This window comes from Siniperca chuatsi, linkage group LG13 (genome assembly GCF_020085105.1).
Source record: "Siniperca chuatsi isolate FFG_IHB_CAS linkage group LG13, ASM2008510v1, whole genome shotgun sequence".
Lineage (NCBI taxonomy): Eukaryota > Metazoa > Chordata > Actinopteri > Centrarchiformes > Sinipercidae > Siniperca > Siniperca chuatsi.
In genome coordinates this window covers 7556559-7577509 of record NC_058054.1, presented here as the reverse complement: position 1 = coordinate 7577509, position 20951 = coordinate 7556559, and the positions used below count along the sequence as shown (strand labels likewise).

The following is a 20951-nucleotide window of genomic DNA, read 5'->3' as shown; positions in this document are numbered from 1 at the left end:
CCTCTGACTTTTCATCTAGCAACATCATCAGGTCAAAATTTTTATTTGTCCAGTACTTTGGTTTATGAGCTATGAGTTTTCTACTCATCATTTCAGCACTGCCTTTTTCTATAATGCTACAACAATGCTGCTTTAACTTTATTGATTAATCTGATGATTGCTTTGTCGCATTAAGAGACTGTTGGATCTATGAAATGTCACAAAACAGTAAAAAAAAATGTCCATCACAAGTTCCCAGAGTCCAAGGAGACATCTTCAAATTACTTGTCTACAACTGTCTAAAACCTAAAGATACTCAGTTTAAAACGGTAAAAAAGCTGCAAATCCTCACACTGGACAGAAATACTTTATTGATCCCCGTAGGGAAACTCTTTGTTACAGTAGCTAGGACTGTAGGACAAGCTAGATCCAGGGGGTTGGTGTTTTATCTTGATAAAATGGGTAAAGACAATTAATTGATTATCAAAAGTCAAGTCACTGCACACATAATGAATTATGAAAGGTGGCCTCCCTCATTTTCTACATTTTTGTGTGTCAATACAATGATAGTAAAAAGCATATATGAAAAAGGGCAAAACATAAATAATGGTATTTTTTAAAATTGGTGTAAAAGTATAACGCATTACATTGAAACATGACTAAGAACAAGAACGGGGTCTTTATTCTTTATTTAAAATCAAGCGAACTGCAGTTGATCCCCATTTACTAAAGACATGCTCCAGCCTCCAGCGTAAGCCAGACATGCTAATAATGAAATGGCCTAACAGACTACTAACACGATAAACCATGCCTGACTGGACATCCTGGCATGGCAGCAAAATTAAATAAGACAAGGACATACACAGTGAGGAAGCTCGGACAAACTAGAATGCTAAAACAGTTCATTAAGTCCTCGCTGTCAGAACAAGACTGTTGTTGTTTACTGTGAGAGGGCTGCATTCACATCCTCACTAATCAGGTGGATTTCCCTTACAGTCATTAGCATAGTTTGGTTGAGTGATAAATATGTAGAAATTGAATACATTTTGGATCTGGTTTAGTTGAATAATACTTCTCTATTTTAGGACTGTTTTCCGATTTCTTTCGATTTCTAATCATTATTTTCTGAGGTCAACTTCCTGCATGAGGATGTTGTTTTCAATTACACGCACACATAAACGCCCGGTGTTCCTCCACGTTTTGGCAATAGGCCCTTTTCACAGCAAGAAAATAACAGGTGTAATATCCTTAATAATGGCATAATAGCATTTAAGTGCACCATTTCCAGGATGCTAGTAGTGTAACATGTTGCCTCACTGGCATGGGCTCCTTAAATCTCTCATCATTAACGTTATCAACTCCACCTGTGCTTTTCTTGCTGTGACAAGTCAAACTGTCTGTCAAAAAAATAAAAAATAAATACATTTGGGCCAATATATATGAAGCCATTCAAGAGTAAAAAGTTTGGTCCTAAATGCAGCTAAATTCAGAGACTGATTTATTCTTCAAATTAAGAATACATTTCCTGCATAAATGTTTCTAAGTGTTCAGAGGACTCAGCTCCTAAAGTATTTAAGAGATCACAAAAGGAACCATAACCTGGTTTGGAGTGGCCAGCTGATTGCATACGGAGAAGTCCATACACATTCTGGCAAAGAAAAGATGTTTTGGAAATATATGATGATATAAACACAAACAAGTTGAAGTATATGCTGCTATAGGCCTAGACTGCTGGGAGACTTCACATGATGCGCCTCTTTCCTCTCCATCTGTATGCATTTCTATCCCATTACTGCATGTTACTGACTCGACATCTTCTCTCTCCTGTAGTTTTGTGCTTTCTCGTTTCTCTCCTCTCTCCTTCTGTCGCTTTCAGCAGGTATTTCTGCCTCTGGAGCTGCAGAGACTGGGTCTGTGGTTGTGTGCTCGACAACTGCTAATACAGTTGTTGTTTAAAAAATAAATAAAAATCTCTCTCTCAAAACCTAACATGGCAGCGGCGGATGGCGGCCCACCATTGATTCTGGTTCTGTCCAAGGTTTCTGCCTCTTAAAAGGAAGTTTTTCCTTGCCACTGTCGCCAAGTGCTTGCTCATGGTGGGATTTGTTGGGTCTCTGTAATTAATATTATAAAGAGTACGGTCTAGACTTGCTCTATAGGAAAAGTGCAATGAGATAACTTCTGTTATGAATTGGCACTATATAAATAAAATTTAAATTGAAGTCATCAAGTTCCATGACAGTATGAATGCAATCAAATGTACAGTAATTCTTCCTAATGTACATATAAAACCACACCTATAAAAAGTGAAATAATTATTAGAATGGCAAATAAAGTTTATTCAAAAGTTATAAAACATTGCGAGAGTCTCTCAAAGCTTAGGCATGACATTTATTCTTTCATTTTGAGATCCACGCCATTTTATTCAAGTACAAACACTACATATGTGTGACAAAATAATCTCAACTCAATGTCCATTTACTAGCTTTTTCTTAACTTTCAAATCACATTTTACAATCTTAATGAGCAAATGGAAACCGGAGCTCAGAAAAAGCTAAGAAGTGGACCATAAGTTAAGATTATTTTGTCACACATACTGATCCCAAGGTCAGGAAGGAACTTTCATGCTCAAATCATCATTTTATAGAAATAATATCTCAACTAACATTTCTGATATTGTCAACATATCGGTTACTAGTATCATGGGCAAATACATCTTATCATAAGCTCATTTCTTGCATGCTTCAATACACTGAAGCATGTGTTACAATGAGTGATGAGGAGGAGGCTTTCAAAGGGATTAATCACGACAAGCTGTGCATTAAACCATGATGAATGGTGTGATGCAGCCTTGATGCATAACCTTTGGAGGCGTACTATTGGCTGATTTAGTGCATCAGGGAGGGTGTTTGGGTAGACGTCGCTGTACTCCTTATTTTACAACACTTGGGTGTCCTTCATTCAGCACTTGAGAATTATGATTTTAGTGTCTTTATTGAAAGCATCTACGTCCTTTTTGCTAAGTAGTGTTTCACTTCTTAGTCAAAGCGTCGAACTTCACCGAGTGGTATATGAAGGAGGGAGGCAGCAATAAGTTATCTTTCTTAGTGTGTTGTAGTACACATCTGCCAACAGCTGGAGGGCTTTGACAATGGTACGTTTAAATAGCGCTGTAATGATTTGTTGATACACTGAAACATAATCAGCAGATATTTTGATTATCAATTAATTGTTTCAGTTATTTTGTTTAAAGCAAAAATGCCAAATATTTGTTACTTCCAGCTTCTAAAATGTAAGGATTTGCTGCTTTTCTTTGTCATATGTGACAATAAATTAAAAGTCTTTAGCTTTTGGACTATTGGTCGGACAAAACAAGCAAACTGAAGATATCACCGTGGGCTCTGAGAATATTTACACAATGTTTTAACATTTTACAAAACTAAACAATCAATCAATGAATTGTGAAAATAATCTGCAAAATAATTGTTAGGTGCAGCCCTATTTTGGACTGTTGGTCGAATAAAACAAGCAACTTGAATATATCCCTTTAGACTCTGGGAAACTAATGGAAATTTTTCACTACTTTGACATTTTATAGACAAAAAAGAAAAAAAACAAAACGATAAGAAGAATTATTATTAGTTGGAGCCCTACTACTGCATAACTCACTGGGGGTTTTGGGTAAGGAGAAACCCTCATTTTCTGTAAGTTCTCTTTATGAAAGTGATAATGACGTTTCTGTACTGTTCCCTTTTTTTTTTTCCTGGTGCTACAAACTTCCCAGGACTGCAAGCTCACATCCTGACAAACAGCGTTTTTAGAGCCATACCCGACACCGCCGTCCTCCAGACGCCGTCTACTTCAGGATGAACACAGGAAACCTCAAATGATCACTTCCTCTCTTTAAGAATGGACTGACATCACTTTCTAACAACATGATCGCATGACTGAGTGACACATTATGTAATGTAATGTTTGACGCCCTGACTGGGAATACACTGGAGTTGTCCTACCTCCTCCAGTAAGTTACATTATATTGTAATTTCCAAGTACTGCGAGAGATTTAGGAAATAAAAGTAAATCATATAAAAGAAAAACATGCCACAGGTTTGAATCATCCAAAAGGTCACACTCCCTCAAAACAAAAGGATAATTTCTTTGACGAGAGGTTGAAAAGGTAAATCTGTTGAGATTTGAAGAAGGAAAGGTAAAGAAGAGAGTAGCTGTCCTCCTGTTACAAAGAGCTGCTCTGCTTCACAGCAAGTGTCAAAAGCTATTATGATCTTCTTTTCTCCTTTATGTTTTGATCTAGCTACATTTAACCACCACAAGACAGGAAAAAAAAAATGCAAAAAAAAAAAAAAGGAGACGGGCTGCTGAGCTGCCATCAGGGAGAGACTAATAATTTCTGAAAGCATACAGTAACCTACATCTGGGAAGTCTCGGCACACATGAGAGCTCGTCTTTGCATGGGAGCCTGTTGGATCTGTCTACTCAATCAACCTCCCTGGGTTTTAATACGACCTGAAGATGTAGTGAGATATCGTATTCTCCTGCTACAGGTAAAAAACCTGATCAAATGTCCTGTATATGTTTCACATCCAGCATGGACAACCAGTCAGACCAGGCTGGAGATGTACCAAGTAAGATCAGACAAAGAAAATATAAAATATGGGTGTTATAAAGTCTAAGAATTTCCAGTAATGTGAGATGACACTTTTTTTTTTTTTTATTATCTGATCTGGCTTTCTCTTTAGTGACAAATTATTATATTTTTAAATTCCTCACTGCTGATGACTATTCAAGGTGGCACTGGGATGGGCCCACCTCTTCCTAAATCCACCTCCAGAGCTTGACTGAGGCCCCGAGAAGCCATCGATGAGGTAAATACAAAAGGCATGGCACCAACAAACCTCACCAAACCAACTCTCAAGAGCAGAGAGATGACCATTAGCTTGGATTATGCAACCATAAGTGGCACTGTGGCTGTTGCCTGATGCCTACAGGCCAAAACACAGCCTCAGCTGGTAAATACTACTCACATGTAGACTTGGGTAAACACATGCGAAACTACTCTGTGTCATTAAACGCAGTAGGCTAAAACTGAACAGCTGCAAAAAATAAAAATCACAGCAGTTGAGGTTTGTTTGCACCAGAACTTGGGGTAGTTGTATTAGCCGGGCTGCTAGCTGAATTTAACGTGAACACACCGAATCCGCGAAAGGCCACGAGTAAGTTTCCAAAACAGTCATCACCGAACCGATTGAACAAGATGGTGAAATTTCACAATTTAGAGAGCAAATAAATCCACTGTATGGCGGCATGCTGGGAATGAAGTAGCTAGTATTTGCGCCAACGGTTCCTCGGTTAACGTTAGTCGTGCGCCGAGTGACGGCAGGTACTTGCTGCTCCGACGGACAGTCACACCGTCGCTGGGCTTTGTAGCTAACGGACAGTTTTAACGGTTATATAAAAAAAAAAAAGATATTTAAAAAGCTTTCCTCCTCAGGTTAACTTGTTTGCTCACAGTCACTGGCAGTGTTTGCCTCCCGCCGCACTGCTAGCGTTTAAGTGAATGTTTAGCTAGGGAGAACGTTAACGTGTTGTGTAATTTACGTAAAATAGTGTTACCGTAACACCACCTTCTCGGTATTCCTTAACCGTTAAGCTAGCTAAACAGATCACAAAATACCACAACACCCATCCACGCTGACTTCGGCTTAGTTAACGCTAACACTTGCCGTTGCAATGGCGGGTTGTAACGTTAAAGCAACAACAGACCTGTGAAATGTCACGAAAACAAATTCAGTTACTCACCGGAGGAATCCTCATCTTTACGTAGAGTCCCGCGGAGCCCCTCCGTTAGTATCCGTCATAGCAAATCGCCTTTGAAAGCTATTTTTGAGTATCCTCGTGTATACCCTCTGCTGCCTGCTCAACTCAAACAGCGCGAGTCGGAAAGTACGGCTTGTAGTCTACCGTAGTTGTGCGACAGCACTCAAGGATCCCTCCCCCAAGGTTTAATATTGGGGAAAAATAAGGAGCGACGTCAAGACTACGAGAACGAAGATCCGTTACTTCCGGTCATGTATTTCAAAATAAACTTCCTACTTGTAAATGTGTAGCTACAACAGTGTTGGAATATTCAGATCTTTTACTTAAAAGTAATATTGCAATGTAAAAATACTCCTGTATTCAAAATCTTACTTAAGGTCCCCCTCCACTCAAGAATTTTGCTCGTCGTTACTTCACTTGGTGTATATATGAGCTTCATTGTGCAGAATGATGTTTGTGCAGAGTTCGACACTAGAAGGTTGTTTTTGCAACTTACACGTGTGACGTGGAAACTTAAAAGTCTCCAGTGCACACACACTAAAAATGGACTTGTGAGTGAAGTAGGAAACATCTTGTTCCTAGTACTTTTGAAATGAGTAATATTTACATATTCATAGTTTCTGGATTTTTCAATGAGGGAGAAGGAATAGATGTAATTTTAATCATTTATAATTAGATAATTTAATATTTTTGTGGAAAAAATATACCAGACCAGACACAAATTATAATTAAAAGCAGAGTATTTTTATATGTCTTAAAACATGCACTGTAACAAGTATTATTAGAAAAAAGTACTTATTATTCAGCATAATGGCCCCTCTGTGTTATATATTTCATTATTTGATTTTTATTAATGGTGCATAAATGTGTAAGCAGCATTTTAATGTTGTAGCTGGTGGAAGCAGTAAAAGTACAATATTTCCCTCTAAAATAATATTATACATAATATAGAATACCTAATAATAATTGTGCAATATTCTGTGTTAATACTCCTGTGCAATATACTCTTTTTAGTTTAAAATTCCCTATTTATTGATACTGATATTTATTCATACCTCTATTACTGCTGTGCAATATCCTCCAGCTCTTAATAGCTACACTTAACTTGACAGTTCATCCACTATTACTTTATACCATGTTATCATCATCAACCAGTAAACCCACTTTGTACTTCATACTTATTTTAACTTTATACTTATACCCACCTGGTACTTAATTTATCTTACCTGTATTATAGTGTATTATATTTTTTTGCTTAGTACTTCTATTCCTGTGTGCTCTGACTTGATAGTGACCTGCTGGAACAAAAGAGTTTCCCCTCAGGGATCAATAAAGTATTTCTGATTCTGAAAATGTAGTGAAGTAGAGGTATAAAGTAGCATAAAATTTAAGTACAAGTACCTCAAAATTGTAATCAAGCACAGTACTAGAATAAATGTAGCCTATTTTCTACATTACACCACCAGGATTTTATCAATCATCCCAATAAAAATTGATTAATCTGTCCTTTACACAACTAATCTCAATATTCTTTAACAAGTGTTCTTAACGAGCTCTTATTTTCAAGGCGACAGCACAGTTTCCGGTTTAGATGCCGCTGTCACTGTCTGTCTTGACGCAGCTGTAAAGCGGTTCAGCTCCATGCAGCTCCTGCACTGTGGTCCAGCCGCAGCCGCAGCAGCAGCAGCAGCAGCAGCAGGGACATTTTGGCTCTACCCGGGCTGAAGGTGGTGTGATGAGCCGCGGGGCGGGTCCGCAGCTCCGTCCCGCTCACGGCACGACACGCTTGAGCCAAAATGGCACATTCATCATCCCCGGTAACCTTGTCAGACCAGAACCGCCGTGCAGAGAATGACAGCAGCGGCCTATTGATCAGCACGATGCAGCAGAAGAGCGTCAGAGGTGATCGATGAAACGGGATGTGACAGTGTTGGCGGGGATGTAGTGATGTGCACTGCCCACCCAAACTCTGTTAACCCCTCCTTATTTACACACCCAATCACAGTTGCCAATACTGTTATTTTTATTATTGATTCATAACTACTTTGTAAAATAGTAAAAAATAATATGCAACGACCTTCAATGTTACTTGAACCCAAGGTGATGTAATAAAGGAACTTATTTATTGTGATTAAATCAAAGATAAAATACAATAGAAAGTAATTTGTGAGGCTGTAACAGCAAAGCCTGGAATTTTTACTTGATAAATGACAATCAATAACCAAAACTGGAACTGATTACAGTGGTGGAAAGTATTTACTCAAGTACTTAACTTGAGTATTTCCATTTTCTGCTACTTCACACTTGTACTCCACTACATGTCAGAGGGAGATATTGTACATTTTACTCCAGTTTTGACAGCTGTAGTTCGTAGTTACCTTGCAGATTAGTACGATACTTAAAATTAATAATATAGTTAAAATTATCCCCCTTTCGACCAGATACATACAAATGCTGCTACTTGTTAATGCATCGGTCATAATACCAAAATAGTAGTATAGATAATAATTTAACACTGGTACGGGGCACTCTGCTGCATAGGAAATACTTTGATACTTTTACTTAAGTCAAATTTTGAATGCAGAATTTACTTGTTATGGGGAATTTATACTTATATGTAGTATTTATTGTCCTGTTGCTACTTTTACACCACTGTTGACTGATGTTCTTACATTTGAACTCATTCAGCACTCGTGCAAACCCTCATAGCAACATAACCAATTTTTCAAACTGATACAAAATTTAAACAGTTGTGTGGTTTTAATTAAACAAACTTTAGTTTTAAAATGTATTTTCGCTTGTAGTGAAAATGTATCTTCTTCTAGTGTTTATCAGAGTATTGTGTTGCATAACAGCTCATATCTATGAATTCAAGGAAGTGTAAAGGAAGAGGCCCACTGTGTAGATTTTTATAGGCTTAACTGTTTATTCTTTTTAGAAAATGAGCATCACTTACAAATACCTTACATATAAAGGCCTCAACCAGTACTTCAAATGTGCTCATCAAAGCAGAAACGTAGGAAAATACAATACTGCTGACTTTGTTTCCTCATTAGCTGGCATTGAGATGACAAGTATTCTTATAGTGGCCAAAACAAATCTGAGAAGTCATGTAATAAAGAGAAGCATCAATAGCCCAAAAATGTTTTATTAAATGTATAATCACCACTATAATGTAAAGTGAATTCTTCACTCACTTTAATTGTAATTTAATAAACAATCTCTTAAATACTAGCCACGTTTAACCATGTAGAAAGCTTGCTTCTAAAGTAGTTTGAGTCCTTTGGGTGCTGAGAGTCGCACAGATTCTCGTTTCTCGGCGTGTCCACAATATCACAGCCTACTGAAATTAAAACCTACTGTATGTTTGTTGTTGTGGCAGGCTAAACCGAAGTGGTTCACGTCTCCGGAGATGATGCACTGCACCTTTAACAACCGTTCCCCCACAAGAGGAATTGCCCTTTGTGAGTCCGTAAGAGGTAAAAAATAAAACGGTTGACGGAGGGAAAAAAGGATTCATCAGTTTGCTTCGTTCTTTGAGGCTTCATCAAAGTTCTCCACAAGATCTGTGAGACAGAAAACAACAAAGTACATCAGGACTTTGTTCTGGAAGGAGATGCACAGTGTTTGATAAAAGTGAACACGAACAATTTGTGAAAGGATAGTGAGTGATTTAATCCTTTATTGTCAAAAAAACTTATTTTATTTCTAACATTCTGCAACTGAAGAGTTGATGTAATAAACCATGTGAAAACAAGGATGCAGACAAAAGGCTCTAAAGCCGAAAACAACACCTAAGTCCTTATTTTCTTGGCTGACAAAATGGTTAACACTATCCTAAATACATGTAGCGTATCATTTTGGAAACAAACCCTTATATAATCTAAAAAGGTGAAGTTTAACAGAAGAAGTAAGCACGCTTTTACCATAAGCCAAAAAAGCATAAAGAACAACACTTCAAAGTCTCCCAGTAAAATAAAACAATAATTATCTGCATCTATACCTGGTACATCGTCTTCCTCTTCTTCTGCAATTTCCTCCTTGACTGCTTTCATGTCCATTGCTGCAAAATATATAAAGAAAAAGAAAAACGAGTTAATCAAAAGTTGAGCTGTGCAACTGTCTACAATATCACACGATTAGTTGTGTTGCCATGTGGAAAAGCTGCACCTATTTCCTATGTTTGCTTCACTCGGTTTATTTTCATCTACTTGCAAAACACCAAGGTCAACTGCTTCAAACTGAATCACCTAGATGCTCGGACAGTGTACTAGATATCTGCACCTTTACTAATAATCAGTCTCTACATGTTCATATTTTTTTCTGTTGCAGTTTTTCCCTTCCTCACAATCCATGTTGTTCTCTTCAGCTTTCCTCGCTGCTGTAACCACTTTCTCTAAGTCACGTTTACAGGTTTAACCTGCTCTGGTTCTCCAGTGATTCTAAACAAACAAAACGCTGCTGTGCAGAGCTGTCACACAAATCTGCATAAGTGCACTGATATGTTAAAGGTCCAGTGTGTAGGATTTAGTGGTATCTAGTGGTGAAATTGCAGATTGCAAGTATTTGAATACTGCTCGCCTCACCCTCCCCTTCCAAGCGTGTAGGAGAAACTACTGTGGAAAACGCAAAAGGCCCTATCGAGAGCCAGTGATTGGTTTGTCCGTTCTGGGCTACTGTAGAAACATGGCGGTGCAACATGGCGACCTCCGTGGTAGGGGACCCACTTCCTCTGTAGCTACAAACGGTTTATTTTAAAGGGTAACGAAAAAACACGATTCTTATTTTCAGGTGATTATACACTAATTAAAACAGACTTATAAATATTTTATTACACAGCTTTGTTGAATACTCGATTCTGATTGGTCATTTACAGCATTCTACGTTCTGAAGCGCAGACCGCTGCTATGAATAACAGACCGCTGCTATGGACGCAGTTATGATGATAGACTCTGGAGTCCAATCATACCAGTCCGCAGAAAGAAGTCCTGTGGCAAAAAAAGTTTTAAAATAATTTTTAAATCAATACTGGGGGCCAAATTATTGATTTCTTTAGTAAGTATCTATGTAATAAGCGGGATAATTTTCTGTCGGGGTTAATTTCGCAATATGACCAGCTCGCTGTACATTATCCCATATATATCAACCACGACCAGTGGCCTTTAAATTCTGGGTCGTTTACATGTCAGCACCTGAACTCTGGCCCTGTGGTTGAAAGGTGGTCGCTTTTCTTACTACAGCACCCTTCCTTCTCATCTAACTATTCATAAAATCTGATGACTTTGCTGACACCTCTCAACTTCTATGAATATCCCCGATATTACACGACCACAGGGAACCCAGACATTGTGACTGAGTGTTTAAGCGTGTGCGTTTTTGTGTGTGTGTGTGTGTACACTCACATTGCCGTGGGAAATGCTCGGCCAGCTTGCGCAGGCTGCTGAGGCTGTCGGCTCCCAGCTGGCTCAGGATGCCCGGCAGCATCTCTGTCAGCTGCTTGGTCTCAGCGTGGCCCGTGATGGCGAAGGTGTTGGCAGACAGAGACGCCTGCACTTTGGGGTTGTTGAAGTGGATCACTGTCCCATCATCTTTTATCATATTCACCTAAGAAAAACCAAAAAAAAAAAAACAAGCCAATAAAACCTGACAAGACTTTGCACCGTCAAGACATTATGTCTATAGCACTTTATGTTTTAACACAATTATTGTTGACGTCTGTTTTAGACATTAAGGTGATGCACTGAGTGACATATGATGGGTACAAAAGTAAGATCAACTCAAATGAATAAAAATCAACTGAAAAAGGGGGAAATTTACATGGAAAACACAGCTGTGCATCAATTTTAAGCACAAAAGTCAAATTTGCCTCAAAGGGCTTTACAGCATATGACACCCTCTAGCCTTAGAGCCTCGCTTTGGATTAAAAAAAACTCTACAAAATAAATCTTTAACAGGTAAAAAGTGCTTGGAATTAGATCTTAGTCTAATTTGCAGTGAGTTTATTTTAATATTAATAATTAATTTTAATAATTCACTGTAAAATAAAAAAGGTAAATTGAGCCACAACATGAATGAATGAGACAAAATACATTTTGTGCATCAGGTTAGTGTCTTATCCTCATGTTGTGTCTGTTTTTTTGTGCTTTGATTTATCTGAAACACTTGTTGGATGAAAGTGCGCTAAAAATAAACTTGATGCCATGAGTAGATAACGCTTTGGTTAGGCTCTCCCTGTCTTTAATCTTTTCTTGTCAGGACTCTCACACAAAAAAAAGTCAAAACAGCGCAGCTACAGTGCAAAACTGACATTAGTTTTCCTTTGATAGCTCACCTCTTCGATCCCTGCAATGTTGTTCACTGCCAGTTTCTTTAGTGAGCTCTGGAGTTTTTTGTCATCAGCTGTTGCCGTTTTGTGAACAACCTTTTTCTTCCTGCGGGCCGTTCCCTGGGGAAAGAACAGGTGTGGATGACAACAAAAGGATTAGATAGCTGAATTTACCAAAATGTCAAATACAGTTTAGTGGGTCACGTCAGACTTTTTAAATGGATATGGGACAATTTTCCCCATTCTATCTTGGACACATTATTTACTCGTATCTAGACAACAGCTGTGGTGAAGCAGTTTCAAACACAAGACTAGAATTGGTAAACATTACCCGTTACTGTCCTGTAAAAGAGCAGTAATTTGACTTAAACAAGCTTTTATTAAAGCAGTGTACTTTTACCAAAACAGTACAAAATCTGTACTAATGCTGTCAATAAGTTGAACGGACCTGGGTGACTGCAATGAAAAACAGAAGGAAGCACTACTTGGATCTGACAGTGATAAGTAGGTGCTCCCGGAGCATTAGTAAGCTAAATACTGTCCGCAAGAAAGGGAACTGATTCCCCAAAAGTCCAAGCGACACTGCTTGGTTTAAGTACAAAAATAAAGCCTTTATTATTGTCAATACGTGACTAGAAATAATACTCTCCATAAGTTAAAGGGACTTGGAAAAATGTAAGGTAATTTGTAGACAAGTGCTGTCTTTAATTTGTTCAGACACTTTATTTTTGCTATTTCCAATTGTTCCACTTAATTGCCACTAGTGTGAACACAGGCTACAGAAGTCCTAAGTCAAACCCATCAATGACCTCCATTTTTTTAAATAAAACAGATCCACAACGTTTACTTTGAATAAATTAAAGCACATTTTGTTTTTACTCAACCAGGGATTTTACTATCCAAGTAGCTACTTCAAACAGTAACTCTCTTTGTGAGTACAAGTGGCCGACAGTGTGTAGGATCGTCTTCTTATTTCTGGTAAAATATGAATAAAGTATGCACAATGCACTTGTGTTAGAAAATGTCAGTGTGGTGCAGTCTGGAAAAGGGCACAAGGCCTCTGTCACAGCAAAAATAACGCCACCTAGTGTGAGGCTGAAGACCTCACAATGCATTTGAACAAAGCCACAGAGGCCCCAGATGAAGGGGCCAATGCTCTCCCCCATAAAGGGAATGCTGAGGTCAGGAGGACGACCTGGCAGATGCCGAATGCCATCACACTCCTTCAAATGAGCAACAACCAGCCAAGGACAGCCCTGATTGAGATTTCAACACTGGGCATTTTGACATTTGTCAACACATTGCATTAACAGAGTACAAGAAATTTAATAATATGTCCAAAAAATTGTAGTAGACTGTACCTTTCCACCTATCCGGACTTGTGCCTGAAGTTTGGCAAGCTTCTCTTGATTCATAGTGTTCTGTTTTTAATAAAAAAATAAATAAACAACTTGATGTTATTCTCGTGCTTTTCACATAAAAGCTAATACAGAAAACAGAAAAAACAGGTTTCCACAGTTCAGAAAACAAGGGAGCACATGTGGTTACTTGTTGAAATGCAATGGACACAGAACAAGTTGGGCAATCAGAGCTACAATAATCCTCATTTCCACACATTAGCACCGAGCTAACACACTGCTAACTGATCAACAGATCAGTTATACTGACGCCACACTGACGATATTGACCAACATAAATTGAATAAGATAAAGAAAAGTATCTGGAGCCAAATATTAAAATTACATCTATGTCTATCGTAACTGTAGCTAGTTAGGTTGCTAACCAGTAGGCTAATTTAGCTAATATTAGCATAGTGGCTAAAGAAACAAGATAAACGAACTGGCTTTTTTGTTCCTGGCAAGGCAAACAGCTAACGTCAATTTCAAATCAAATTATTAAACAAATCGGCTCAGATGTTAACCACAAAATTAAACGATTTATTTTATTTTTTACCTTTGAAAAAGAATTAACTGACAGTCCGTTGAACTGTTCTCACTACCAGTGAGGCTGAAGGAGTGCAGCTTAAACCCACGTCAAGCAGCAGCAATAAAACATACTTCCTATTAAAATTTCCACAATAAAATGACCTTTAACCACACAACAGTACATTTTTGACTTATGCAGGGAAAATATTAATGGCAAAGAGGAGAAGATATAAGTTGTAATATATTTAAGTTTGATTTAATACGTGAAATACCAAAATCTATTAATTTTTGAAATATTTTGTGGCTTTTAAACATTTGTTTTCGCGCTGCTTTCCGGTCTTTTCTGACATTTCGTTGTCTGACTTGACCAGCTGAGGCCGCAGAAAGGAGCACGCGGTTGTGTGGATGTGACGTCATGTGAACACCACCATAATGGGAAATGAGTCACTGCTGACCAATAGGAGGAAGTGGGAGGGCGCAACGGACACATGCGCGCGCACGTCCACACCCAACATTTCAATACAACTTTATTGGACGGACTTTTATTGTGAAATGTAACGGTTGAACGTCCGGGTCTCTGGTTCACCAACAGTCACTGCCATTAGCTTCGAGTTGTGAGGGAGAAAAAGGCCAGTCAAAATGCAAACGTCTCTCGTGAACATCGCTTTATTTTCGTCTCTGCAGGTTTTATTGTCTCTGACGTGTTTTCAAGAGGCTGTCGAAGCAGCCAGCGGGAGAGGTGAGTTTATATTTTGAGTTAAACTGAAGCGAGTGTGAGCAGGATAGGTGTGTGTAGCTTGGTCATTGATAGTGTTTGCACAGCCAGAGGACAGCTAGGCTAGCTGTCTTTGTATCAGCATCCTGGATCACAAAGTCTGTGTCCTGGACTGGAGGGGGGCGACGTGTGCTTTGCCAGCCTGACATGAATTCTGAATTTCCAGTTTTTCAGGTTAACCGACTTGTTTTATTGCTAACACCAGTCTACAGATAAACTATTTCCTTTGAATTTAATATTAATTAAATGTTAATGTTATTCCATTGAGATTGCATTAAGATGAGACAAAACTTTATGCATCCAGAAGGACATTTTTATGCCAAAGATGGTTCTTATTCATAATAAAATAAATATATACATAGTGCATGTAATTCAATATACATACATGAATTAAGGTGCATGGGACAAGTTATCATTTACAAGCATTGAAAGAAACTGTACAGCAGTAGTGGAAAGTAACTAGGCCCAAGTTAAGTACATTTACTTAAATATTAATAAGTACATAAGTACAATTTTGAGGTAATTTCATTGAGTATTTCCATTTTCTGCTACTTCTACTCCACTTTAATTCAGAGGAAATAACTTTGATTACTTTAGTTACTTTGCTGATTCAGATTAAAAATACAAAATATAATCAACAAATAAAATGTGATGTATTGTCATAGGTTAAGATAAGGGGGGAAATTCACAAGCTAGCAGTGTATAAAGTAGTTAAAATAAGCCCCACCCCAGATTTACCAGCTGCAACATTAAAGTGATGTACACATTATTGCATCCGTAATTATAATCCAGTAATATACATTATTCTTAAACGGGCCATTGTGCATAATGAGTACTTTTACTTTTGGTACTTTAAGTATATTTCGATGCTAATATTTTTTGTACTTTTACTGAAGTAAAAGATCTGAGTACTTCTTCCGCCACTGCGGTACAGAAAGGTGCATCAGTGTTGCTGTGTTACAATTTACAAGCATTGAAATATGGATGGAAATATGAGTGGAAAACAATTGTATAAACTGTATTAAAGGGTGTATCACACTGCAAGGAGGAAATGTGATCAAACCAAAATATGTTTATATATGCTTTGTGGCACACGGCTCTGATTGGTACATTTTGTTCAAAACCTACAGCTACAAGCTGAATGAGATCCGGGTAGGATAAAGTTTGAAAAGGTAATCAAATCTTTCTCACAGACAATAAGCTCTGAACAAATGAGTTTTCATTTACTTTAACTTCAGGAAAAGCTGACTTTTCTTATTACTAATATCAGAAAACATTAAATAGGTTTTAGATGGAAAAAGTAATATATGTTATAATAATTGTGTTTCACAATGTTCTCAAGGGGTGTACACACTGTTTTTGCACACTGTGGTTAAACTGTTGAAGTAGAAACAGAAATCATTCAGTAATTCATAATACATTTTAGTCATTACGTGTTGTCCATAATAGCAAAGGGATCATAAGAGATAATGCAATACACAAATGCAAGATGATTTGTGATACACCGTGATATCCGTGTAATTGGAAGAGGAATATATACACTTAAGTAAGTAAGAATTTGTAAATTATGAACTGCTTTCATTTTACAAGTGAGATGAAACTTTAAGCTTCCCCTCTATGGACACACATACAGACAATGTTAAAATGACATTTAATTTGCCTTCACTTTTAGTGCCAAACATTACAGCCTTGCCTTTAGTGCCAGTCTTTCTCATTGTAATTACTCCAATTAATTATGTATGTTTCATTGATATTATTGACACCTACTTGCAAAAATATTTCTGTACACTCGACAACTACATAAAAAGCTTGCATATTTACCCATATATATATATATATATATATATATATTATATTCTGTGAAAGAAATTTAATTATTTCAAAAATAATTGCTTGCACACATGCTTCTCATGAATGTATGTGTATTTTTATACAGAAATATATTTCACATACTATAAAATCTACAGTAGTCATACCAGGAAATGTTACCTACAATAAAAACCACGTGCCGTGCAGCTGCTGGCTCTGTAATTTGTTTAAGTTTTTTCTGTTCTAATTCAAGCGCAGATTAACACACAGAGAGTAACATGTACACATGTAATGTCCTTCAAATGTAACCGCTACGAGCTAGTTACTACAAGTAGTTACAGGTGACAGAGCAGAGTCGGTATTTCCCAGCAGCTTGATATATTAGTTACCACCATTCATTTTTAATTTCCATAGTTTCCTCACAGTTATTTCTATTTATAGTGTATTTAGGGCAGACCCACCCTGTTGTAGAAATATAATACCAGTTACACAATGCTGGTGTGCTCATTAATTTATTCCCCCACAGGGTTTGGAGATAACATCCACTGGAGGACGCTGGATGATGGCAAGAAGGAAGCTGATGCCAGGTGAGTTCACACTGAGAGCTGAAATATTACAAACACTACCTGTAACCCTGCTGAGCCACCTTTTGTACAACTATTATCCCGAGGTCTAAAACAGCTTTTAAAGAAATCCACCACGTCTGCATTTCCACTCATGACTGGAGCAGACTGTCAAGTTGGTATCAGTAGCTTTTTACTAAATGTTTTTTTCAAAGATAATACATAGCTGAGTGTATACCTTCCTTTACTACAGGTGCAGGCCTGACAAACTGAAGTCAGAGTTACTAGTTTTCAGTGTTCCCCTGTTCAGTTTTGGTCTTGACAAACGTTTTCACGTGTTTGCATTGACAGCGGGCTGCCAATCATGCTCATCATCCACAAGAGCTGGTGTGGAGCCTGCAAAGGTAAAACAATGTTCTCTCCCTTTTGACTGTAAAAACCTCAGGTTAGGAGTTTCTAATGACAAGGTGTCCTGCTGTATGTCAGTTCAAAACTCACAACACCGCTGTAAAGTTTACACCGGTGCTTTTCCCTCTGTGACATGTCAACATGTCTTTCATGAAAAAGGTCTATTAACTTGACCTCGAAAGTAGGTAAAGGGGTTGCCTGGACTGTGTGACCAATCGGGGACAAGATAGTCAACAGTCTTGTAATGTTTGTGCTTGATAAAAGTGATATTTTCTAAAACTCACCAACTGTTTTAGTCAGCTTACACCATGGTGATTTATATTTCACTTCAGAGTTCGGCATATGAGCCATTCCTCTGTTTATAGACAGAAAACGAACCATATCATATGCAGATGAATAAACATTAGTAAGTCTATCGTACAAGTTCAGCCAAATCGCCATCTGTAATGTGGGCAAACAATTCAAACAGGAAATGATTATTAAAGCTGTTTCGGGTAATAGCTCTGGGGCTGGAGGGACTGCTGGGAAAGTGGAAGGATTTCAGATTAATCATTTAATTTCAAAGAAGAAGGGCCAGTACTGTATTGTGATAATAATCCAAATGACTTGTCCTGGATTTGATGGCAATACAAGATAACTATTAATTGTATTTTGTTGCTTTTACATCAGCACTGAAGCCCAAATTTGCTGAGTCCAAGGAAATCTCTGAACTTGCACACAACTTTGTTATGATCAACCTCGAGGTAAGGAAATGTTAAGTGGCATTTTCCACAAAACTGTTATTCTATTTATTATTAGGCAGTGGAGATTTGTTTCCAGGCTTGTAAATGACAAGTTCTCCCTTATTTGAACAGGATGAGGAGGAGCCAAAGGATGAAACCTTAAGCCCCGATGGTGGATACATTCCTCGAATTCTTTTCCTTGGTACGGCGGGGGTTGAGTCATCCTTCATGTAAACTCTTTGTGGGATTCCTGATTGCACAGTTACTCTTCCTGAATAACATGCAGTGCCTGATAGTTACAGTATGCTGGATTCAAGTTTCAGTGGCATGTTGTTGGCATATTGGACAACACAGAGCTAAAACTAATGAAACAGGCACACCCCAAATCTTTACAGGTGTTTGGACAGAAAAAGAAACAGCAGGAAGGATTAGTCAACCTTTTATTGGACTAAAGAAAAGCCAAGTGGTTTCAAATATCACCCGTATGTGATGTTAAGACTAAAGGAATGAATCACAGAATTGTTATTCCACAATGTAGAATAATAGCAATGGAGCAGCCACAGTGAGCTGTTAGATGAAGAGCTGCAGGCGACAGGCTGCACACCTCCAACTTCTCAGCGAGGTAACTTACTGTTTTCACTTTCGCTATTCACGGACTCATGCCATGTGCAGCATAATCAGGATTCAGGGTTGCTCACAAAATGATGGAAAAAGGCCAATTATTGTCTGACTTCTTTATTTAAAAAAAAAACACAATAGTTTGTTTTGCTGTCCCCAGAATTATGTGACCTGTAGTATCAAACCGCATTTGCTGTTACCACCAGTAACTAGGTGGCGCCAAATCAACCAGGACTGAAATCTTAAGGATTGCCACTTTAATGTTAAAATTGCTCTAATAAATTTAGAAATATTTCCATGTTACAGCTCAAGTACAACTAATATATTGTTTTAAAGCTGAAACGATTAATCAATTAGTTAATAGACAGAAAATGTATCAGCAACAATTGTAAAATTAAGTCCTTTTTTTAAAAAAAAAAAAAAAAAAAAAGCAAAAGTGTCCCAATGTACTGGTTCCAGATTCTCAAAAGCTAATATTTGCTGGGTTTTTTTTAGTCTTCTATAATAATGAACTGAATACCTTTTGGATGTTGGACAAAACTGGGGCTTTGGGGAGTTCTTAGTAGCATTTTTCACTATTTTCTGACATTTTATTAACCAAATAATTAATCAGTCGAGAAAATAATTGTCTGATTAATTCATAAAGAAAACAATGGCTGGTTGCAGACCTATATTGTTTGGATTTTAACTTTAATTTGAACTGACCAAACCTTTTTATTTGACTCTTCTTACACCGTCACAGATCCCAGCGGCAAAGTCCACCCTGAAATCACTAATAAGAATGGGAATCCAAACTACAAGTACTTCTACAGCAGCGCAGAACAAGGTAACAATCCAGATAATCGTTTACCTATTCTGTTACAGTGTGATATATCCCGATTTGAGGTGTAAATTCCCTTAAAAGTAGTTGATAATCACGGTGTTTATTTTCTGCCTTTGCTCCCTCCATCCTGCTCAGTCGTGTCCAGTATGAAGGAGGCGCAGGAGAAGCTGACGGGTGACGCCTTCAAGCAGGGGCACACTGGAGATGAGCTGTGAGGAGGCAGAAACGGGCATCAGGCTGTAAGGGCTACACTTCCTCTACCTGAGCCTGTGCTTCAGAGCGCCCTTAGCATCCCCAAACAACCCCCTTTCACTATTTATACTCACACTTTAGACAGTGGGGTCCATCTCACTGACCAAACCAAGCCAACCATTTAAAAAGGCGCCGGTGCTTGAGTATTTCTTTTTGTCCTGTAAGGTTTTTCCAACACTACAACTAATTTCCTGTTATTGTCTTTGTTTTAAAACATGTATATCTACTGTTAATTAAATGCCATATACTGTACTTACTGTCTGTAGAGGATATAACCAGCTCAAGCTAGCCCACTTAACTATCATTAACTCTCACTTAGATACACTGTTGTTGGATGGAAACTTTACATCTGGAAAGTGCCAAGTTTTCACGACACTTGTCGCTAGACGACCATGAAATCAGTGTCCTTTTTTTGGTTTCACCAACACACTGTAGAGGACTGTGTATTTATTTTAACCAGTAGAGTTATGTTTTCGCCCAACAGCAATGATATAGTACTTCATATTAGTCAAGATAAATATTTTAACACCTGCAGTGATGTGCTTCCAAAGATCCTCTACAGTATGTTAATTATATCTGTGACAATATTTACCATGTACTACAACATGGGCTCTGTACTTCTGATTTCTATTATCCATCGTCTTTAAAATTATGTTAATTATTCATTTAATCCTGCCAAATTATGTGTACTTATTTAGCTATATCTACTTAATTGTTTTTTCCTGTTCTGAGGTTTTTTTGCTGCTCGTGAAGTGACACCACTCAGTTCTTCTTTTTTTTTTTTTTTAAACGTTCTTGTTAAATTGTTGAATGAGGGATGAAAACATTGGTTTGGTGTCTTGATGTATTTTATACATGTACACAGCCAAGTGTGCAAATACATTTTGTTGTACTGAGTCGTTTGTTTATTGTTTTCC

At 37.8% G+C, this 20951-nt stretch overlaps 3 protein-coding genes and 1 long non-coding RNA gene across 6 annotated transcripts in view; 2 read left to right on the top strand and 2 right to left on the bottom strand.

Annotated features, from left to right (window-relative positions):
* zfyve9a (zinc finger, FYVE domain containing 9a) overlaps positions 1-6033 on the bottom strand; it is a 33876-nt gene extending 27843 nt beyond the window's left edge. For both annotated transcript variants that reach the window (XM_044219986.1, XM_044219987.1), the window contains exon 1: positions 5797-6033. The gene's annotated coding sequence lies outside the window, so the exon portion shown is untranslated. The remainder of the gene's footprint in view (positions 1-5796) is intronic.
* On the top strand, positions 2404-8949 carry LOC122887105. Its single transcript, XR_006380474.1, has 2 exons — positions 2404-5210; positions 7382-8949. It is a non-coding gene; the product is annotated as an uncharacterized LOC122887105 (long non-coding RNA).
* LOC122887104 (transcription factor BTF3 homolog 4-like) lies at positions 8945-14193 on the bottom strand. 2 transcript variants are annotated; one of them, XM_044219996.1, is made up of 6 exons: positions 14093-14193; positions 13501-13560; positions 12146-12259; positions 11217-11418; positions 9818-9877; positions 8945-9380 (listed from the first exon to the last, which is right to left on the bottom strand). In XM_044219996.1, the coding sequence occupies exons 2-6, from the start codon at positions 13552-13554 to the stop codon at positions 9334-9336; spliced, it is 477 nt and encodes a 158-aa protein (XP_044075931.1). In that variant the 5' UTR covers positions 13555-13560; positions 14093-14193; the 3' UTR covers positions 8945-9333. The 2 variants fall into 2 exon arrangements, with proteins under 2 accessions (XP_044075931.1, XP_044075932.1); XM_044219997.1 differs by lacking the exon at positions 12146-12259 and having other exon boundaries at positions 14093-14127.
* A 407-nt stretch (positions 14194-14600) lies between these two features.
* Positions 14601-20930, top strand: txndc12 (thioredoxin domain containing 12 (endoplasmic reticulum)). Its single transcript, XM_044219995.1, has 7 exons — positions 14601-14803; positions 17175-17235; positions 17563-17615; positions 18289-18362; positions 18474-18543; positions 19702-19785; positions 19918-20930. The coding sequence occupies exons 1-7, from the start codon at positions 14704-14706 to the stop codon at positions 19995-19997; spliced, it is 522 nt and encodes a 173-aa protein (XP_044075930.1). The 5' UTR covers positions 14601-14703; the 3' UTR covers positions 19998-20930.
* Positions 20931-20951: the final 21 nt, after the last annotated feature.